Below are 19,149 nucleotides of genomic sequence, written 5' to 3' on the forward strand. Positions count from 1 at the left end.
GCGTCACTCTGAAGCGCCCGGCCAGTTGCCATGGGAGCGCACGGGGCCGGCGTAGGAAGATGGCGGCGCCTTGAACACAGCGACCGCCCTAATGTTCGCTGACGGGCCGGCGGGTGGCGCCGACGTGGAGTCGCTGTGGAGGCGAGACCAGGGCGGCCGCGGCGAGGCGGTGAGAGGGCCCTACCTCAGGCACCCGCTCCTTGCTGCTTCGTAGCACGGGTCTCCGGCCAGTCCCTCTTCTACCCCCTGCGTTGGGCAGACGCCTTCATCTGCCGCCTGCTTTTGCCTCCGTGGCTGGATTTAAAATGTCCCGGGAGGGTTTCTTTCTCTGAAAGATGTGTCCTGGCCTCCGAGCAGGGCCCCAGGTTGCCGCGGTGGGGCTGGTCTCTCCGACTGCAGCAGTGTGCTGGGCCCAGGAAAGCTTTAGGGACCACAGCGTTCTCCCTTGGGTCATCGGAGACTGGAGGAAGAGCGTCTTGCCTTTGCAAGGTTGTCTAGCGGCATCCTCACTGCAGGGTTGGTCCGAGAAAAGGGATCAGTTTAGAAAAGCGATGCCTGAGTGGGGGATGTGATCATCAGGGTTTCCAAAATACCAACCAGCAAAAAGAAAGTCCTCAGGGATTTGTTATCGATTGTCTCCCAGATGGTGGAAACGAGGGGTCACAGTGGCAGCACCTTTTCAGGTGGCGTGTCATTGAACAGTGGCACTGCCAAAGGTGGCAGATGCTGAGTGTTTAGCTAGATTCAAAAAGGGCTTGGATGCATTCTTGAAGAAAAGGGGCATAGTAGCTACTGAGCACAGGGGGGAGGGCGGGGCACGGCCTTTGAATGTAAGCTTTCTACACCTGAAATGGAGGTTGCAAGGTATCTGGGTTGTAGCAGTATTGGCCCTGGAGAGAAGGAACCAGATCCAGGCTGACCTCGACAGGTTGGAGAAGTGGGCAGGGAGCAACAGGAGTCAATAAGGACAAGTGCAAGGTGCTGCATCTAGGGAGAAAAAACTGCCATCATACTGATAGGCTGGGGGGCGACCTTCTCAGCACCACTGAAGCAGAAAGAGGTCTTGGAGTCATCATCGACTCCAGGATAGACATGAATTGTCAATGCGATGAAGTAGTCACCAGAGTTGATTGCACCTTGTCGTGCATCTGTAGGTGCTTCACAAAAAGGTCCAGGGAGGCGATTCTCCGTCTCTACATGGTACTGGTCAGGCTGCAGCTGGAGTACTGCGTCCAGTTCTGGACGCTGCAGTTCAAGCGGGATGTAGACAACCTGGAGGGGTCTGAAGAAGAGCCACTTGTCTAATTGAAGGCCTGCATGGAACAGGCCTACAAGGAAAGGCTTAGGGACCTTAAACTTTTCAGCCTCTCCGAGAGAAGGTTGAGAGGGGACCTTGTGGTGGCGTACAAACTCATAAGGGGGAGAGCAACACGAAGCAACGAGGAACAATGGCCATAAGCTACTGGAGAGTAGGTTTAGACTGGACATTAGGAAAATGTTCTTCACAGTCAGGGTTGCCAGGATCTGGAATGGGCTTCCAAGGGAGCTGGTGCTTGCCCCATCCTTGGGGGTCTTCAAGAGGAGACTGGACAGGCACCTGGCTGGGATCACATGATCCCAAGTTTGGTGATCCTTTTCTTGCCTGGCAGGGGGTCGGACTAGATGGCCTACTGAGGTCCCTTCCAACCCTAGAATCTATGAATCTATAGTCCAGAGGCAAAAGGAATCCAAACTCGTGGCAGAGGTGATATCTTTTATTAGATCAACTAGATATTTGCAGCAACAACAACAACAACATCTTTATTTGCTAGCTTTCAGGCACAGGCGCCTTTTTCCAGCTTTTCTCTGAGCCTAATCTGCACACAATGAACTGTTCTAAACACAGCTTCAGTTTGCCTGTGAAATATGAATTTTCATTTCTACCTAGGAGGAGCTTTTACAATCTTTGCAATCTCCTATGCGGGATGAAGGGAAGCTGCAAGGGAGAGAGGAACGGTGGAAACGATCCTGGTCAGACCCAGTTCTTCTCCCTTTGAGCACCTGTCTCTGCCAGTGTGAGAGACAGGATACCGGGCAAGATGGACCTATGGTCTGAACCTGTAAATGGCAGTTTGTAAGCACCTGGAGAAATCCTGGCCTCACATTTCTGGACCATCATGTCTACCACATAACTCTTATGCTACTGTAACCTGGAAGATTGCTGAGTTGGGGCAAATGGTTTGAGGACTGCTGTGTTTGATCATGAGGTGTTGAGTTAGAGCTACCACAGTTGTGTTTTTCAAGGTTTTTGCTGAATTTGAGCTTGTGGGAACTTGCGCGTGCATTTGGATCAGATGCTCTATGTCTCCCATGCATTAGTGATAGTAATAAACAATCTGTGCTATCAACCCTATTGGTCTGGGGAAAATCGTGAATTAAGCAATTTCTTGTTGTCTGAGACTAAAACCATGTTGCTCCCATTACAGGTACAGGGACCCAGTGGAGGCTTGTATAGGTTATGTCTGTATGAAGACTGTGGAGTAATATAAAAATACTTGTGCTCACAGTCTAGCCAGGGCAGTGCCCTCCATGTGGATTCCTGAGGTGGGTTGAACAGCCTGTACTGAGTTTGCTGTCTCAACTAGAGTACAGACAGTACCTGAGTCATCTCATTTAAAGTTAGCTCAGCTGCCTCTGTACTGCACTGCACCGTCAACCTGTCCTAACACTAAATGAACAATTCACTATTTTCCCTGTTCTGAAACCTGGTCCCCTTTTGGGTGAGAACCGTTTTCAGATGCAGAACTCCACATGGCAAATTGGCTGGCTTATATGCAAGGAAGCAGAGAGGCCAGGACACATTTGATTTTGCAGATTAAGCAACAAGAGGGAAGGTGTCTTAAATGAATCCATCTCTGTACCCTTTGCATGTGTTTGTATTGTAGACTTTTGTTGTTCTTTTACCAGAAAAGCTGCCAGACTGGGGAGATCTCTACAGTGGAGGCTGCAGTACAGTCCCATTCGAGCCGAGATGCTGGCATACAGACTGATCAAAGCCAGGAGGCTGTTCAAGACTTGAATCTCTGTCACAGAGCCCCTGTGGATTATGCTGGTCTGCTCTCATTCCTGCAGAGAGTGGAAGAAGATGTTATCAAAGAACTAAATAAAAATTGGAGGAGCCATGCCTTTGATGGCTTTGAGGTGAACTGGACTGATCAGAATGAAACGGTAAGATGGCAGATTTCAGAGCAATGTGACCATCCTTGATAGTGCTGACTGCACCACTTGTGGAATAGTTAGTTCCATTACCTGGTGCAGGATTGTGTCCTTGGTTCGAAAGTAGTGTTTTTTTTCTTTACATTTCTTTTTGCCCTCATGCCAGCTTTGCCAGGGACCTTGTTCTTCCTACCTGTAACAGTGCATGAAACTAACCTCACCAAAAGAAAGCCTGCAACTGGAGCCAGCTGGTCCTGTCCCTCGGTTACCAGCGTAGTCCTAAAATCTCAGCTTGTTTGGGTCTTCCTGCTGTAATGCTGATGGTTTGCCGTATTAAGAGCTGTGTGTCAGTGACTTTGAGTCAATGCAGTTTGGCAGTATTTACTGAAAGAAATGTTTGTTTAATATATAATGGGCAAAATGAGGGCAACCTTTGGGCAAGTTGCTCCCTGCTTCCAAACAAGGATTTGAAGGCAAAATCTAGATGCTGGACCCTCAGAAATAGGGAAGGGAGGGGTTGCTATATATCTTCCAGTCTTGGTCTAAAAACAGTTGATTCATGGTGAGATGAATTTATGGAGAGAGAGTTGCTTTGGTGGGATGGCCGAAAGTGTTGCATGTAATGTTTTAATAGATATTGAGCTTCTCTTTTACATGTATTTACAAGCTACAGTTTGTGTTACTTAAGACTGCTGATGTGAAGACAGTGGGAACATGGGGCCTGGCCAGGGTATCATTCACGTCCCAGTCTTTGAATACAGGTGCTAATTCTCTGTGTGGTTTTAGGTTGTTAGCTCAGCATTTGAATTTGATCTCTTCCAGGTTTCATGTTTGTTCAGTCTGTCGTATCCAGAGGCTCAGGATCAGAAACTGCAGGTCACCAGCATCTCCTGGAATGCCACAGGATCCGTTGTTGCCTGTTCATATGGACGGTGTGTACCTTTAATTCAGTGCACAACTGAGTATCTTGGCATGACACAGGCTGGCCCCCTGTTCTGCAGTGTGAGAGAACGTTCACTTCTCTTTATAATAGCTGGCCAAGTGTAAATGCACCTTATTCACCTTGTAGAATGTTTCATGGGTATTCAGAGAAACCAGAATAACACAGCAGCATCTGTTTAGGTCAAATATCCTCTTCTTCCACCTTGCCCACAATCCCCAAACTGCATTCTCAGGGATTTGTTCCTAAGCAGATGCTCCTAAAAAATGTGAAGAGTGGATGTGTGCCTGTGTGTGTGGGTGGGCTGGGGTTGGAATGGATGAGCCTACTGTCATTGCACATGGCAGTAACTGCTCTGCAAAAGAGAGTTTCATGTCAACAAATACAATACATTCAATACCTAAAAAGCAGAAGAGAAGCAAGTGTTGTTTCTCTTAAAAGTTTTATTTCATTTCATCTTTAAAATTTACAAGACGTCTCATCACAACAGTAGCTTAATAACATCAAGAAGATATGTGAATAATACTAGATGTAGGTCTTGTGAATGGAGGTCTGTGGCATAACTCATGCCAAATGTTATCTGCTCCACTTGGAGCTGCAGCTCAGGTTGAAGCAGACTTCATGTGTAAAGGGCCAGAGTAAAGTGGGCAAAAAGCATCTATCACGTGGCTGAAAAACAAGTGTCTCATTTTTGTCGGCAGGTGGGGGAGAGACTGTTCTGCTTTCCTGTCAGAACCCTGAGGATGCCATCCCCACTCTTGCCAGCCAGGTTCCGCTCCATGGCACTGTGCTCTGATAAAGTAACACTTTCTTTAGTGCCTATTAATTCTTCTTAGTTGGCTGCAGTAGTTGCTGCTGGGCAACTTCCCTGCAGCGTCTCAAACCGCTGACCTCCTTTGGGTACTGGTTGGAATGAAGTGTTGCTGCTGGCCCCTCAGTCTCTCTGAGGAACAGCTGATTCTGGTAACTGAAAGAAAAAAAAAAAAAGTGTTTGCTCCTTGATCTTGGCTCATGGCGATGCCTGATGATTTTCTCCCAAAGTCAATTCCAGATTGTTCCCATTTGGGTCCAGGTAAAAGTCCCTGTAATAATGAGTCACATCGAAGATCTGCTTTCAAAAGACTCCCGTTCTACTAGAGTACCCCAGTATGTACTGGAAGATTGTCAGTCCACACAGATATTCAAGCCTTTCACAGCCACAGAGAGCACATATTTAACTAGATAATGGGAATCTAGCTGGAACCCTCCTGAACTGATGGGCTTTGTGTAATACCTGGCATGACATAGCTTCCATTTTGCCTTTTTTGTTTTTTCAGATTAGATGATGGGGACTGGAGCACAGAAAAGTCCTATGTATGTACCTGGAACCTGGACCGAAGAGGGTTAAATCTACAGCATCCTGATCTAGTAGTGGATGTTCCCAGTTCTGTCATGTGCCTCTCCTTCCATCCCTCCGAGCCTTCGCTCATTGCTGGTAGGCTGCTTTTCCTTAGAGTTTAGTATAATTGTTCCCTTGTCTCCTTCAGCTAGTACTGTTGATTTTTCTCTTCAGTGCAAGCTGGGAATGGCAGGCAGCTTCTCAGCCAAGGGAGTTGCTGCTGCCAAGTACATGGTTGCTCTCTTTGCTCCTAGAGACTGGGAATCAGGACCTCTCATTATCTTTATGGATATTGCTTGCTTCTACCACCTTTTAGAGCACCTAGACATTGCTGCCTAGCGAGGAGGGAGGCTGGGAGATAGAAAATAAGGTCAGCCCTGGCATAAGTGGGAACAGTGGTGTTTGCTACAGCATCCTCTTTTAACAGTGCTGAATGTGCCTCCCATGTGGTTACCATTCCATTGAAGTCAGCAGCATTGCACTTGGTTATATGAGATTTAAATATACTTTTTGTGACACTTACGCAGAACAGCTCATCCCAGAATCCCATGCCTAATAAACAGTGCTCTTAGACAGTGAGAGTGCCACAAAGGGACAACCTGTTTCAGCAACCTGCCTGTGCCACTACTTTTGCCATGCATTAGCAGATCTCACTTATGTTGATGCTTTGTCTTTTACAGGGGGCCTTTTCAGTGGGGAGGTCATGGTGTGGGACACGAGTAGGATAGAAGATCCTTTGATCTGGAGAACAGGGATGACAGATGACACTCACACAGACCCAGTCTATCAGGTAAAACAAAAAGTCCACAGCTGGGAGCAGAGACTTGCACTGGGGGCGGGGGAAAAGAGGAGCCATTATTTTGATACTTCATCCCTGTGTTTCCTGTACATTTTCATGGCACCCAGTAGAAAAGTGCATGTTTGAGCAGTTGAACTTCCCAAAAACAAGGATCCTACAATGCTACTGTAAGTGGCTCCCAGACTTTGGAGCCACTATCTACTTATAGATTCATAGATTGTCAGGGGCTGGAAGGGATCTTGCAGATCATCAGATCCAGCCCCACCTGCTTTAGGCAGGAAAGACAACTTGGGTTAGGTGACTGTCTAGTCTCCTCTTGCAAACCTCCAGGGTAGGTGACTGCACCACCTCTGGAGGGAGTTTATTCTACAGTCTGGACAGCCTGACTCTGAAGGAGTTTTTCCTGGTATTAAGCCTGAAATGGCCTTCCAGGAGTTTGTATGCATTGGTCCTGGTCTTCCCCAGGGGTGCCCTAGTGAACAGTTGTTCACTGAGCTCCTGATGCACTCCTCTGATGTACCAGTAAGTGGCTATTAAGTCCTCTTTCAAGTTTCTCTTCCTTAAGCTAAAGAGGCCCAGGTCCTTCAGCCTTTCCTCATATGGCTTGCCTTGCAAAAACCCTGATCATACAGGTGCCTTTTTTCTGGACCCTCTCTCAAGTTTTTCCACATCCTTATTGAAGTGCAGCGCCCAGAACTGGACACAGTACTCCAACTGCAGCCTCACCAGTGCTGAGTACAGTGGGAATATCACTTTTCTTAGTTTTACACGAGATGCATCGGTTGATGCATGCCAGCATGTTACCCCGCTGACTGCTGCCTCACACTGACAGCTCGTATTCATACGATGGACAATTGTTACCCTTAGGTCCCTTTTGGCCAGGGTGCAAGTCAAGCTGTCACCACCGAGCCTTTTGTCCTCAGATAGAGCACCTTATACTTGGAAGTGTTTAAACTTCATCTGGTTCTGGTCTGCCCAACTCTTGAGGCTGTTCAAGTCCACCGGTATCTGCAACCTATCTTCTGATGTGACCACACTGCCTCATAACTCAGTGTCATCTGCAAAGTTGGGCAGCAAGCTTTTCACTCCTCCATCCAAATCATTGATAAAGTTGTTGAAAAGCACTGGTCCAAGCACAGACCCGAGGGACACCACTGGCCCCTTTTGTGCCAGGATGATACAGATCCATTCATGAGAACTCTCTGGGCCCTACCCTGTAGCCAGTTTCCCATCCACTGAACCGTCGAGCAGCTGAGCCCACTGTCTTACAGTTTTCCCACAAGGATATTTTGGGATACTAGATCAAAATCCTTTTGGAAGTCTAGGTATATGTCTACCTCATCTCCCATGTCCAGGTGGTGAGAGACCTGGTCGTAGAAGGAGATGAAATTGGTAAGACAAGACTTACCCATGACAAAGCCATACTGGCTGTCATTCAGACTCTTACCTTCTGCAAGCGTATCACACACGATTCTTTAATGAGCTTTTCCAGGATTTTCCCTGGGATGGAGGTTAGGCTGATTGGCCCATAGTTGCCCAGGTCCCCCCTCTTCCCCTTCTTGAAAATGGGCACAATGTTGGCCCTCTTCCAATCCTCAGGGATCTCTTGTGTGCCATGAATTCTGAAAGAGCTTTGCCAGGGGTTCCCTGATGACCTCAGCCAGCAACTTCAGCACTCTTGGAAGTCCATCCAGTCCCACTGACTTATAAATATCTAGCTTTTCTAGTTGGTATTGCACCCACTCAGCATCCACAGTAGTGAGGCTGTCAGTCTTGGCATGTCCCCTGTGAGCCTTATCTTACTTGACTTTCCCCTTGGTCTGGTGAAATACTGAAGCAAAATGGGCATTCAGGAGTTTTTTTCCTGAATGTTGGTTACCAGCTGTCCCGAGGTGTTAAAGCAGGTGTCCCACATTTCCATTTGTTTTCCTTCTACTGCCTGTGTACTTAAAGAAGAACTTACTGTCCTTGATTCTCATGGCTAACCTAAACTCAGTCACCACCTTGGCTTTCCTGATCATTTCCCTACAAGTGCTGGTCATTGTTATATAGTCGTCCTTGAGGACCATCCCTAGCTTCATAGTTAATTCTGCAATAAAAACAGGTTTACCTCGTGGGCCAACTGAGTAGCATCACTCTGCTGTCTCCATGATTGCCTAGGTCCATATAGAACTAGCAGTGCTTTTTATATTTGATTTTCATTTGGAGTGGGGGGCAGACATTGAACCTTAGCTGACAGCTGAAGGCTACAGATGGGGCTTGTCTACCCAAGACATTTACTGTTGAGTTGCCTAATTAGCTCCATGGTAAACATCTCTGCATCTACATGTGTTGCCCTATTAGGCAGCAGGAAACAAGTACTATCCTGATGCAGAGTTTTTTTGTGCGTAGCACTGCATTTGTGGACACTGACCTGGCTGGCTGGCACATGTGTGCTTCAGTGCAAGAGCTTCCTGTCAACCAGAACTGCTTCAACCCAGCTCTGTGCTGCAGTCCCAGGTGCATGTTCAAATGGCATGCCCAGGAGCAATAAATTCTGGCACAGTATGCACTGGAGTTTATTGCTTCAAATTAATTGCATGTGTAGACACACCCAGGATGTCCCATCAGAGTCATACGGTCTGGTTTCACTGCTTCATAGATTGAGCAGAAGCTTCCATACTGGCACTACAGGCTCCTATACACATGCAAGGAGGCTGTTCTGATGCGCTGCAATTCCAGTGCGTCGGAGCATGCCGATACCCATGACGCTCCAGGCACTTGTAGTTAGCACAGCTCTTAGAGCTGGCTCTCACTGCCTCTGGCCCCATATTCTTTAAGCTAGTGTTCACCTGCAGGAGCACTAGCTGTTCACAGGTCCAAGTTACTTCTTGAAAATTCTTGTTTTAGAATAGTTCCCTTACTGCTTCCTCTGTCATCACAATTTTAGTAATGAGCTAGAATTTGTTTTCAAGAAAATCAGTGCTGCTAGCTTGAGTAAAAGGAAATGTGGATAGCTTTACCTGGAGACAGGTTGTAGTGCTTTATCAGTGTCACAAAAGCCAACCAGTGACCTGCATGATGCTGGATGGAACTACAAAAAAGGCTGAGTTGTAACAGGCTGCCCCGTGTACTTGAAGTAATTCGCCTAATAGCAGCCCACCTCTGTGTACACTCTGAAGAGGGGCTGACTTGATAGCAGGCTTGCCCAATGCCATCTGCTCTGCGGGAGGGGAATACAGGGCTGCTGCCCCCATGCTTAGTGAGCTCTGATAAGATCTTTCCTTATGGATGTCTCCTGCTTGGAACAGGTTGAGTGGATGCAGGACTTGAAGCACAGCTACCACTTTCAGGTTCTGAGCATCTCCACAGATGGCAAGGTCCTTGTGTGGCAGACTGAGAGAGACGGTCGGCTGACCTTGGCTGAAGGATTTGCTTTAGTCGCTCAGCAGGTCCCTCGCAGCGCTAAACTGAAAAAGGTTCGTTGAGCAATTCTAGAAAAAATACATCTGCTACAAGGTCTTAATTAGAATAGCTTAGGCTTTTGAGAACAGTCAGGGAGCTGTACGCTTCCATTTGGTGCAAGAGAGAACAGAGCGCAGCCCCTCATGAAAGTTCTCAGTAGACTCTCAGACTCTTTCCCATTCCCCTTCCTAAGGAGCCTGGCCACATAGGGACTCCGGATGCAGCCAACTTGCTTTTAGGGTTTCAAGTCCTCCATCCTACTGAGCCTGAGTCCTGAATAATGTTGCTCTGAATGTAACAGTTAGTGCAGGTTGAGTAGCAAGCAGCTAGTTTAGTTTTTAGTGGACTCTGATTAAAGTCAGTTTTTGATGAAGGTAAGAATTCAGTGAGAGTCTGCATCTCAGGGCTGCTTTATTTCCTTTCCCCCAGCCCACACGAGGAGAGATGGCTGTAGGGGTGACTTCACTTTCCTTCTCCCACTTTGATCCCACCGTGTTTGTCATTGGTGTGGAAGGCGGATACTCTCTGAAGTGCAGCACTACAGTAGAGACTGCAGCTCTCCCTAGGATGGGCAACTCTGTTCCCCTCAAGGCACCAGCACAGTTTGCCTTCTCCCCTCATGGTGGACCAGTATACTGTGTAAGCTGCTCACCTTTCCACAGGCAAGTGGTGGACTGTTCGCACTGATGTCAAGTTACAGGCAGAATACTGTGTGTCTAGTTGTGGGGGTGGGGGGGATCCACCCAGGGGCTGAGTTGTCTTTCACTGTTGGAGAGCTGTACTGGCTTCAACAGTTGCTCACATTTACCAAATTGCATACGACCTGTGCGGACCCAACACCATTGAAGCCTAGTAGCACTGTTCGCACTTAGCTTTGAAACAATTCTGGGAAAAGGTCTGGGGTAAGTGCAATTCCAGGGCAAGAGAGATGCTAAAAGGGGGATGTGCTTTATCATTGAAAGCAAACTGTGCCCATGACTGTTTAGCAACCATCTGAGCTTACCTTTGGAAGTTCACACACATGCACTGTCTAGTTTTATAATAGAAGTGCCCCCAAGCAGTCTCTTCTCAAAACATTCTGGCAGCTTGGTTGTTGTCTACTTTGCCTGGGACCACTTAGACTATTTTTAGCTCCTTAACACAGGGTACGTGTCCCAGGCTTCACTTGGCTGCAGTCCACAATGTGCATTATAAACAGGCAAGATATTAGTAAATGTGGAAATCTGCATAAAAGCAAATAATTCAGGCTGTTCAGTTAAGATCCAAGACTTTACATGGAATAGTTATAGTGCTAGTGTTACTTTGTTTCTCAGGCTGCTTACATGAACTCTAAGTAATGGTCTTACTTACAGGAATCTGTTTCTGAGCAGTGGGACTGATGGACATGTTCACTTGCATTCCATGCTGCAAGCACAACCACTTGTTTCTCTTCAGTTATCAAAGAAATACCTCTTCAGTGTGAGCTGGTCTCCAGTTCGACCTCTGGTCTTTGCAGCTGCGTCTGGGGAAGGTAAGTAACTTGCTAGCTGCCTTGAGGAAGAATTCAAGTTCTCTTGGGTACTGTACTGTCTGGCACTGGCAAGATGTAAAAAGCTCACTGCCTAGCACTTCCCCAAGTTCTTCCCAGAATTGTGTTAATATTAAATAGCAACTCTGAGCTCAAGGGAGATACTGAAGGGAGGGGAACCCATTTCTTTATTACTAACCAAATAAAGTGTTCCCATTTCCTCAACTATTTGCTTGACTACTACATCATCTAAAGCTGTGACACAGGTTTTCAGCTCTAGTGGGGCTTGAGGTAGCAATTGATTATGTCAGCTTTGATACTGTCATGTCTTTTCCCGTGCCAACATTCACCTGTCTGCTTGTGCGTGGATGCAGACACTTTGTTGGGGGAAGGGGGATGACTCAAGCCACTTGCGGTTTTCACAATTGCCACATTTACTTAACTCTTAGAAATGTGGACAACACTGTACAAGAACATAAGGGTAGCTGTCTGTAGATGGGATTGCAGAACAATTCCTGCCAGTAGTTTCAGTCTGCCCTGACATGCTAGTGAGAAATCCTGCAGCTAGCTACTCACTGTAGCACTAACTAGTCTAGATCTAGTAGGGTGTAAAGGAGAGGATATTTATTCATAACTCCCTAGAAGTGACAAACTAGAAGGAAAGCCTGAACCAAGTAAGTGGAGCTCCCAGTCAAATGTTTAACCCAAGCCATAGTCGGTAAACTATTACACAGGTATTGCAAAGACCATGATGTAAAGCTTAATATGGACTTTTTATTTTAAAGGAGAAGTGCAACTGTTTGATTTTGGCAAGAGCTCCCAGAAGCCCGCAGTTTCCATTAAGCAGACTTCAGATCAGAGTCCTGTCTACTGTATAGAGTTCAACATCAAGCAAACTCAGCTTCTGGCAGCAGGGGATGCCACTGGTACGGTGAAAATATGGCAGTTGAGTTCTGAATTTACTGAGCAGGGACCACGAGAAATGAATCAACTTGAGCAGCTGGCAAATGAGGTCACCGACTGAGAGTAACAGGTCAGGTTTACCAGTCTGAACCTTGTTACTTAGGATGAATGAAGGATAAATTAGTTTAAATATCTTTTTCCCTCTGTTCATTAAAAGCAAGTGTCACGTAAGTGTGTTCTGAGGACCCAAGTGACCAGTCCCACTATTTGAAACCCTATAAATGAGTCCTGAGTTTTGCCTGAATGATACTTAACCATTAAAGAGGAGATACCATATTTTCTCCAGTTTGGACCAGTAACTTTTATTGAAGCACACTGCAATACTTGGTTTTTCCTAAGGGGTTTAAGCTAAGCAGTTTAAAGGTTACATCATAAAGTAACATTGATTACTGGAGAGAGAGCACAAAGAGACGCATGCAGAGCTATAGTCAGCAAACGCGAGCATGTTCTTTGTATCTTTTAGTGCTAGTGCTTTGTATCAATTCACAAAGAGTGAACGTGTAAATTCTATGTAGTCATAAGCAGAAGGAAGTTCTCTGCCCTTGCTGTCCATGTAGGGCTTCATGTGAGAGATACAGTAATCTGCTTGTTCCCGGGTCAGGTTCTGAAAGAGAAATATCAAGTTATGCTGGGATTGACATTCTCTGCACTGGATATTAAGCAGTTTGCATTGGAAAAGGTCTTACAAACTATCTTATTCTCTGGAAAGGAAGGTCACTGGCATGAAAAGCCCAGAATCAGAGCTAGGACTGGAATCCATGAGTTTCTGGCTCCCTGGCCTCTGCTCACACAGTTCAGTTTGGGACAGCAGGGCTCTGTAGTTTGTCTCCCCATGGGAGACACAAATAGACAATTAATCTTAGAGGGGGAGAGGGAAGCTGCCTTTTAGTAGTTAGGATCCAGACTGGAAAACTTGGGAACTTTTCCACCTGACTTAAGGTAGTTCTTTTGGGTTTAAAGTTCATGTTTAACAATGCACTGGACTAGGAAACCTCTTCTTTGTTCTACACAGAGTTGAGATGTTAAAAATCTCTCAGCTTGACTTGATGAGTCAGATTTTTCAGGTGTTGAAGCAGAATGTTTAATATTTAAAAAAGTCTCCAAAACATCTCTGACCTTCCAGGAAGAGATGCAGCCCCAGCATGCAGGACTGGGGGCAAGAAATCCTGTTTTTTGCCTCAAGAAACCACGTGTCTTTTTGGGTGTTCCATATAATGCCCCAAAGCACCTTTTGTGCATGGTGTAAAATGTTTTGGCTCCTTTGTCCCTGCCCTCCCCGTACCATTCATTCCAACTTCCCCTCTTCCCTTCTGTACCTTTCGGCAAGCCCTACCAAATCTAAGGGGATGTTGTAGCATGGGCAGATAAATAGAGCTAGCAGAAGTATGCCTAACACAAATAGTAGCAGCAGTAGAAACATTATAGCAGCCTTCCATTATAGGTTAGTAAAGAACTCTAGTTGCTACCCCATGTCAGCATATCCTTACTGGTATTGTTTTGTATGTAGACATGCTTTAAAAAGGATTTAAAATGGGCTTCTTAAATGATAAGGTAATTATCCAGCTGCCCATGGAGGATCAGACACTTATAACAATCTTATAAACTCAGTCCATGCATGGCAGGTAGAACTTTTGCTGCATTAATGAACTCTCACCTGTCCCCAGTGGCATGGGGATATACCTACAGTACAGATACCAGTAGAGATTGCTTGGGATGACAAGTTTTTCAGAGCTGACTGGATTACAGAGACATGGATCTTTAACTACATCCATTTCCCATTAAAGAAAGGTTGGGGACTATTCTGTGCCATACAACTGGTACTTACTTGGTAGAGCTCCTCCTTGGTCACATAGGGTTTGCCCTCCGAGCTAAGGGCACGGAAAGCACTTTCTATTTCCTCACTGGATTTAACGTTTTCAGTTTCTCGGCTGATCATAAATGCCATGTACTCCTGCAGCGAGACATGCCCGTCCCTGCAAAGAAACATGGAGCTTGTAAACTACCCTGTACTGCCCAGAGAGCAGCACCTCCAAGCGCACAGGTCTGGCCGCAGATTTATCTTGTCTAGCTCCCAACTGTTTTAACTAAGATGGTAAAGGACACCATTTCCAGAAGTCCTCAAGGTGGTTAATGGCACTGGACCTGCACTGGAGGGTTCTATGTACAATTCCTTTACGCGTCAACCCTGAGTTCAAGGAAAACCTTTTAAAAAGGGACAACTCTCTGAAGAATAGAGAGGCTACAGCAATAGGTAAAGACTTCAGTCCAAGCTTGAGGACAGAACTTTGAGTATTAAAAGTCTTGGCTTGCATACCTGTTTGGATCCACAGTGTCAAGAATAGACTCAAATTCTGGGTCTGGTTCCCCTTCCTCAACCATAGGCAGGTCATAGCCTAGAGAACGCAAGCAGGATTTGAACTCCTGGTGATTGAGTCGACCAGATTTATCCTTGTCGAAGTGTCTACAATGGACAATAAGAGTTGAAACTTTGTCATTAGGATAAACTGTTTAAAAGCCATATGATGAACTGGAACTGCAGCAAACTGATTTGGTCCTATATTGCAGACCTGCTATTGTGTTGCAACACAGATAAAGAGAGCCAGATTCTCTGGGCTGGTTCAGAGGCATCAAGGCTCTTGGTAGTGGTGAATTCCCCTGGTATAGTTTGCTCCTGTACCACCACAATCACAGTCCAGTGTAGAGGGTTTAAATTAGCGCAAGCTGTATTCTAGCTTTTCATAGCTAGTGGATGGTCTTGGAGAAGACCATCTGGCAGAATTTAGAGGAACTCAAAACAGAACAGGATGCCCACGAGTGAGTTAAGCAGCTGCAAATGGTGGAGAACCTCAACCATGGGCCCTGCTGCGTGGGGTTAATTTATATGCCAAGACTCTAATTTCCTCTTTGAGCATTTTTCCAGGTTACTGAGGACATGCACACTCACTTGAACATCATGCTAAACTCCTTCAGGGCCTCTTCAGTGACTCCAGTTGTGTTTCTGGAAAGGAATAAGCAGAGCTAGTAAAAACTCTTACTGTTGCATAGTTTCACGAGTCATTAAGTCAGAAGACCAGTATCATCTCAAGCTGATGGCCTTGTCTTCATCTCCTATGACAGACACCCAAAATACACCTGGTTTAGCATAATTCTTTCGAAAAAGTCCTTTAATTGAAAATGCACTACAGTTAACTCATGGAAGTGTGATTTCTCAAACCACACACACACAAAAAACACTGGAGGGTTATTGCGCCTGATCTGTGGTTAATCCTTGCTTGCCTTTTAGATAGCCTCTATTTCAGCCTTTATCCCTTGAAAAATATTTGGACTCCCCAAAAGCATGAAGGCTGTACCTAGCTTGTATCTGCTGTTCCAGGTTGTGTTGCATTCTCATCCCTAGCTGGTCAAGTTGGTCCCACTGCTGTGCCAGCCCTACAGTGCTGTGTTCTGTGTATTTATTATCCAAGATCAGTGCCTCTTCCATGGCTGCTCCAAGGTCCTCAATTTTCTTTAGCTGACTCCTCATTGCCCGGATCTCTTGGTGCTTCCGCTAGATGGAAAGAAGAGAGTTAATTTAGCATCCTGACATTCAAAAACTGACTGAATCATCACCCTGTCACTGAGGGGAAAGCTCTCATACACGTTATCTACTATTATAAGGCCCAGTAAGGGTGCCCAAGCAGGTTTCACTACTTGTCTGCAGTGGATCTGCAAGGCAATACAGAGTTTCAAGTAAGGCTTTCCTTGGTGTGTGTTACTATTAAAAATGCTGGAACATTTGCAGCCTGATTTTCTAAATGAAGGGCAGATTCCAGCAGGGAAATGCACTGTTTCCTCTGCCTCACTACGCTTAGTTCTTTTTGGTTGAATATTTGTAAAGTCAGTCAGGATTCTTCATGGTCTGTATACACAGGTGGTCAGATTATCCCAACCACCTCCGCTGGGAGTCAAAATCTTGTAACGACTTACCTACTGATTGTTAACAGTGCTCCAGGCAGCCCCTACTTTCTTAAACAGCAGCTTAAGAACAGATGAGGCATGCTTACCTTAGTAGCTTCCAACTGTGATTCCAGGGTCCCAGACTCCTCCACCATACAAGACCTAAATAAAATATCACAGTGAGGGAAAGCATATACCACAAGACAAAGGGCAGGTGGGGCTTGAAATTAACACCATTCTTTTAAATCAAAAGTATTTTTCCATGAACGTTATTATAAAGCGCTGTTCTTTTGTCAGTCTCCTGCCAAAATGCTTCTAAGTTCAGACTGACGTTATGTAAAACAGAGGTTTGTGCAACTTGCAGCATGTCATTTCTTAACAGAGTTAATTTCAAGCCCCATTTTGAAGGCAATGTAATACGGAGCCAGAGTAAACGCTTCATGCCAAACCCAAAGCACCCACCTTCTTATTGGACCTAGTGCAATTAGACACTTAGTGCAACCTCACCCCACAACTGTGCCCAACACACACAAACTACAAGTGATTCACTGGAGATTAGCTCTGTTTGTCAATGAAAGACAGGAGCTCTAGGGAGGCTTTCCACAGCAAGTGTGAAAAAGCCACACTTAAAAACTACTGGCTTGATTTAAAGCTAATCTTGAGTTGGCACAATCACCCCAGTCAGGCTGAAAAACTCTACTATGCATCAATGGCTAGTAGTTGAATGTTGCTTTCCAAGTTCTCACAATATGACACCTCCCGCCCGCTCCACAGATGAATACTTCTACTGTCTCAACAGTGTGCACACACACTGAGGCACTGCTACTTAAAAACTTTTGTTTGAAATAGGTAATAGTTATCCCTGTAAATCAGTTTTTAAAGTTCTACACTGAGAGGCACTCTCAGCCTATAACAAAGGACCCCCAACACTGTTTCAAGTGATGGTCTCCAAGACTTATTTCACACCTACGAGGTGCATAAAGTTGCTGAAGTTGCTTTTGTTCCTTTGATTCTAAGCAGTGTTTAGGCAGCAGTTTTTTAGAGCCTCTGTCCAGTAACATGTAGTGAAAGTTCACAACAGACAACCTGTGTACAAACAGAAACTTGGATCCTGTGCAGAAGGGTTCAATCGTGTTTGTGCCCCTGTGGGATTTATGTTCCGCTGCCAAGGGGTCTCCCCTTATTCCCACCAAGCCCTGCTGTTCCAAACACCAGGTGGTTGGATCTAAAACTTCTTGAGAGGGGTTTCAAGTGCTGAATCACTCTGTAGCAACAAAAATGCACCAAACATCTGGTTCTCTTTCACCAGAGGGTTAAGGCTCACAACCAATGCGTGTGTAAAGAGAATGAAGTGCATACCCACGCTCTTGGGCAAGAAGCTGTGAACCAACCATGGAAAAGGAACACAAGTCAACAAACCCCCAAGCATCTCACAGCAGTGAAAGTTAGTTGGAAAGAAAGCGAGTCTTTGGAATTAAGGGTGCACTTTAAAACCATAGTGAAGTAAGAAAATAAGAGGAAAAAACCTTCCAGATAGATCATCCCCAACTTCATACTGATAGACACGAATGACACGACGATATGCTATGCTAGTCAAAGAAAAGAAACCAAATAAATTCCAAAAAGAAGCAAGGACAGAGAAAAGAACACACCAAAAAAAACCAAAACAAGCCACTGCAATGCAGCAGAGCTTTAAGCCAGCAACTACTCGCAGAGAACAGAAAACAAAAGCCAGTGCCATATTCAGATGCTGGTCACAAGCAGGAGAAAAAGAGCTAGATTATTCTGGCATCATCTCAAAAGGGGAGCTGCTGAAAACAGAACCCTGGAATGAGTTAACTACAAGCCTTGCTGAAAAACAGCACTGACTAGTTACAAGTATGTTATCACATACTGAGAAGCAAGGGACAAGATGCCAATGGTGACTTGGAAAGATCTATGCAAGTGTTACCAACCATCAAGTGGAGTATGGCTAGGCACAGCTATGTTGCTTCCAAGTCAGTCATCATTTTAATTCTCTGACAGCTCTCAGAACAGTCTCTCTTTTCACTAGGTTTCTTGTAATTCTAAGGTAGATATGAACTTGGCAATTCAGAACGCTAACCTGATTTCCCTTGATATAAATGGCTCTCCTCTCTATTAGCACATCCTGGGGCACCAGAACTAGTCTAACAATGATGGTCAATAAAAGGGCATCCATGCTTCCAAAATCTACTGAGTTCCACCCACGTACAAATAAAAGATAGAATGATCTCTCATTAGGGAAGAGATACAGTGACACCAGAGGTTCTTTTCGTTAAAGAAAACACCAGTCATCAGAGATGAACGCCATCCTAATGTTATGGACCTTATATTAAAAAAAGCAAGGCCCCAGCTGCAGCACACCAGACATGAAGTATGTACAAGAGGGAAGGACTTTTAGTAATATTTTTTATAAAAGACGAGCTGTTGAACAAGCTTTCAGTCATCAAGTGCTCTTTCCTCAGGTCTAAGTAGTATATAGCTAGGGCTACCCCTTACTATTCTCTCCCTCTTGCTGGCCCTGCCCCAGGATAGCACTGCTGAATTAGTACAACACCATTTACACCATGCTCGTTTCTCACAGTGCTGCAAATGTTTTATATTCAAGGAGTGGAACAGCAGACAGAAGCTGCTTGGGCAGGGGAGGGAAGGGGTGGATGGAAATTCTGGCATCTGATTTGGCAGCCAAAAGACAGTTGAGATTCATGGTCTCAGGGCAAAGATGCATCTCCTCCTCCTCAACATTTTAGCCAAGTGCAAATATAACTACGGAGTACCTCTGCAAACAGCTATCCCACAAACTACCACTGGGTACAACTAAGGATGAGCCTCATTTTTACAGGGGGTATGTGTGTGTGTACATCTTTTTGTGGTTGTAACAGACAGTTAACACTGCATTTTAAGTGTTCCAAGAGCTGCAAGCTGGGAAAGTACTGGCTGGCAGGGACAGAAGATACAACTGCTGG

At 45.6% G+C, this 19,149-nt stretch overlaps 2 protein-coding genes across 7 annotated transcripts in view; one reads left to right on the forward strand and one right to left on the reverse strand.

Moving 5' to 3' along the window:
* Window positions 1-12: 12 nt before the first annotated feature.
* DYNC2I2 (dynein 2 intermediate chain 2) lies at window positions 13-12,354 on the forward strand. Of its 2 annotated transcripts, XM_090021289.1 has the most exons (9): window positions 13-169; window positions 2,947-3,207; window positions 4,018-4,127; window positions 5,452-5,609; window positions 6,194-6,303; window positions 9,603-9,770; window positions 10,186-10,418; window positions 11,109-11,266; window positions 12,049-12,354. In XM_090021289.1, the coding sequence occupies exons 1-9, from the start codon at window positions 92-94 to the stop codon at window positions 12,285-12,287; spliced, it is 1,515 nt and encodes a 504-aa protein (XP_089877415.1). In that variant the 5' UTR covers window positions 13-91; the 3' UTR covers window positions 12,288-12,354. The 2 variants fall into 2 exon arrangements, with proteins under 2 accessions (XP_089877415.1, XP_089877416.1); XM_090021290.1 differs by lacking the exon at window positions 9,603-9,770.
* Window positions 12,355-12,502: 148 nt separating this feature from the next.
* The window catches only part of SPTAN1 (spectrin alpha, non-erythrocytic 1), a 60,609-nt gene continuing 53,962 nt past the window's right edge, over window positions 12,503-19,149 (reverse strand). For 3 of the 5 annotated variants that reach the window (XM_090021286.1, XM_090021283.1, XM_090021284.1), the window contains 7 exons: window positions 17,689-17,751; window positions 16,270-16,324; window positions 15,577-15,773; window positions 15,171-15,224; window positions 14,541-14,687; window positions 14,052-14,199; window positions 12,503-12,830 (listed from right to left, as the gene is read on the reverse strand). In XM_090021286.1, coding sequence (XP_089877412.1) covers window positions 12,705-12,830; window positions 14,052-14,199; window positions 14,541-14,687; window positions 15,171-15,224; window positions 15,577-15,773; window positions 16,270-16,324; window positions 17,689-17,751 — 790 coding nt within the window. In that variant the 3' untranslated portion in view covers window positions 12,503-12,704. The remainder of the gene's footprint in view (window positions 12,831-14,051; window positions 14,200-14,540; window positions 14,688-15,170; window positions 15,225-15,576; window positions 15,774-16,269; window positions 16,325-17,688; window positions 17,752-19,149) is intronic. The other 2 variants (XM_090021285.1, XM_090021287.1) reach the window with 1 other exon arrangement.

The sequence above is a fragment of the Crocodylus siamensis genome, chromosome 11, assembly GCF_052110815.1.
Source record: "Crocodylus siamensis isolate JL-2025a chromosome 11, ASM5211081v1, whole genome shotgun sequence".
In the NCBI taxonomy this organism is placed as follows: Eukaryota; Metazoa; Chordata; order Crocodylia; family Crocodylidae; genus Crocodylus; species Crocodylus siamensis.

Bases quoted from the DNA above. Each gene is read 5' to 3' on its own strand.
- DYNC2I2 (XM_090021289.1), top strand. From the start codon at position 92: ATGTTCGCTGACGGGCCGGCGGGTGGCGCCGACGTGGAGTCGCTGTGG. The intron at 3,208-4,017 runs GTAAGATGGCAG...GATCTCTTCCAG, and splicing joins GGACTGATCAGAATGAAACG to GTTTCATGTTTGTTCAGTCT. The intron at 11,267-12,048 runs GTAAGTAACTTG...TTTATTTTAAAG, and splicing joins TGCAGCTGCGTCTGGGGAAG to GAGAAGTGCAACTGTTTGAT.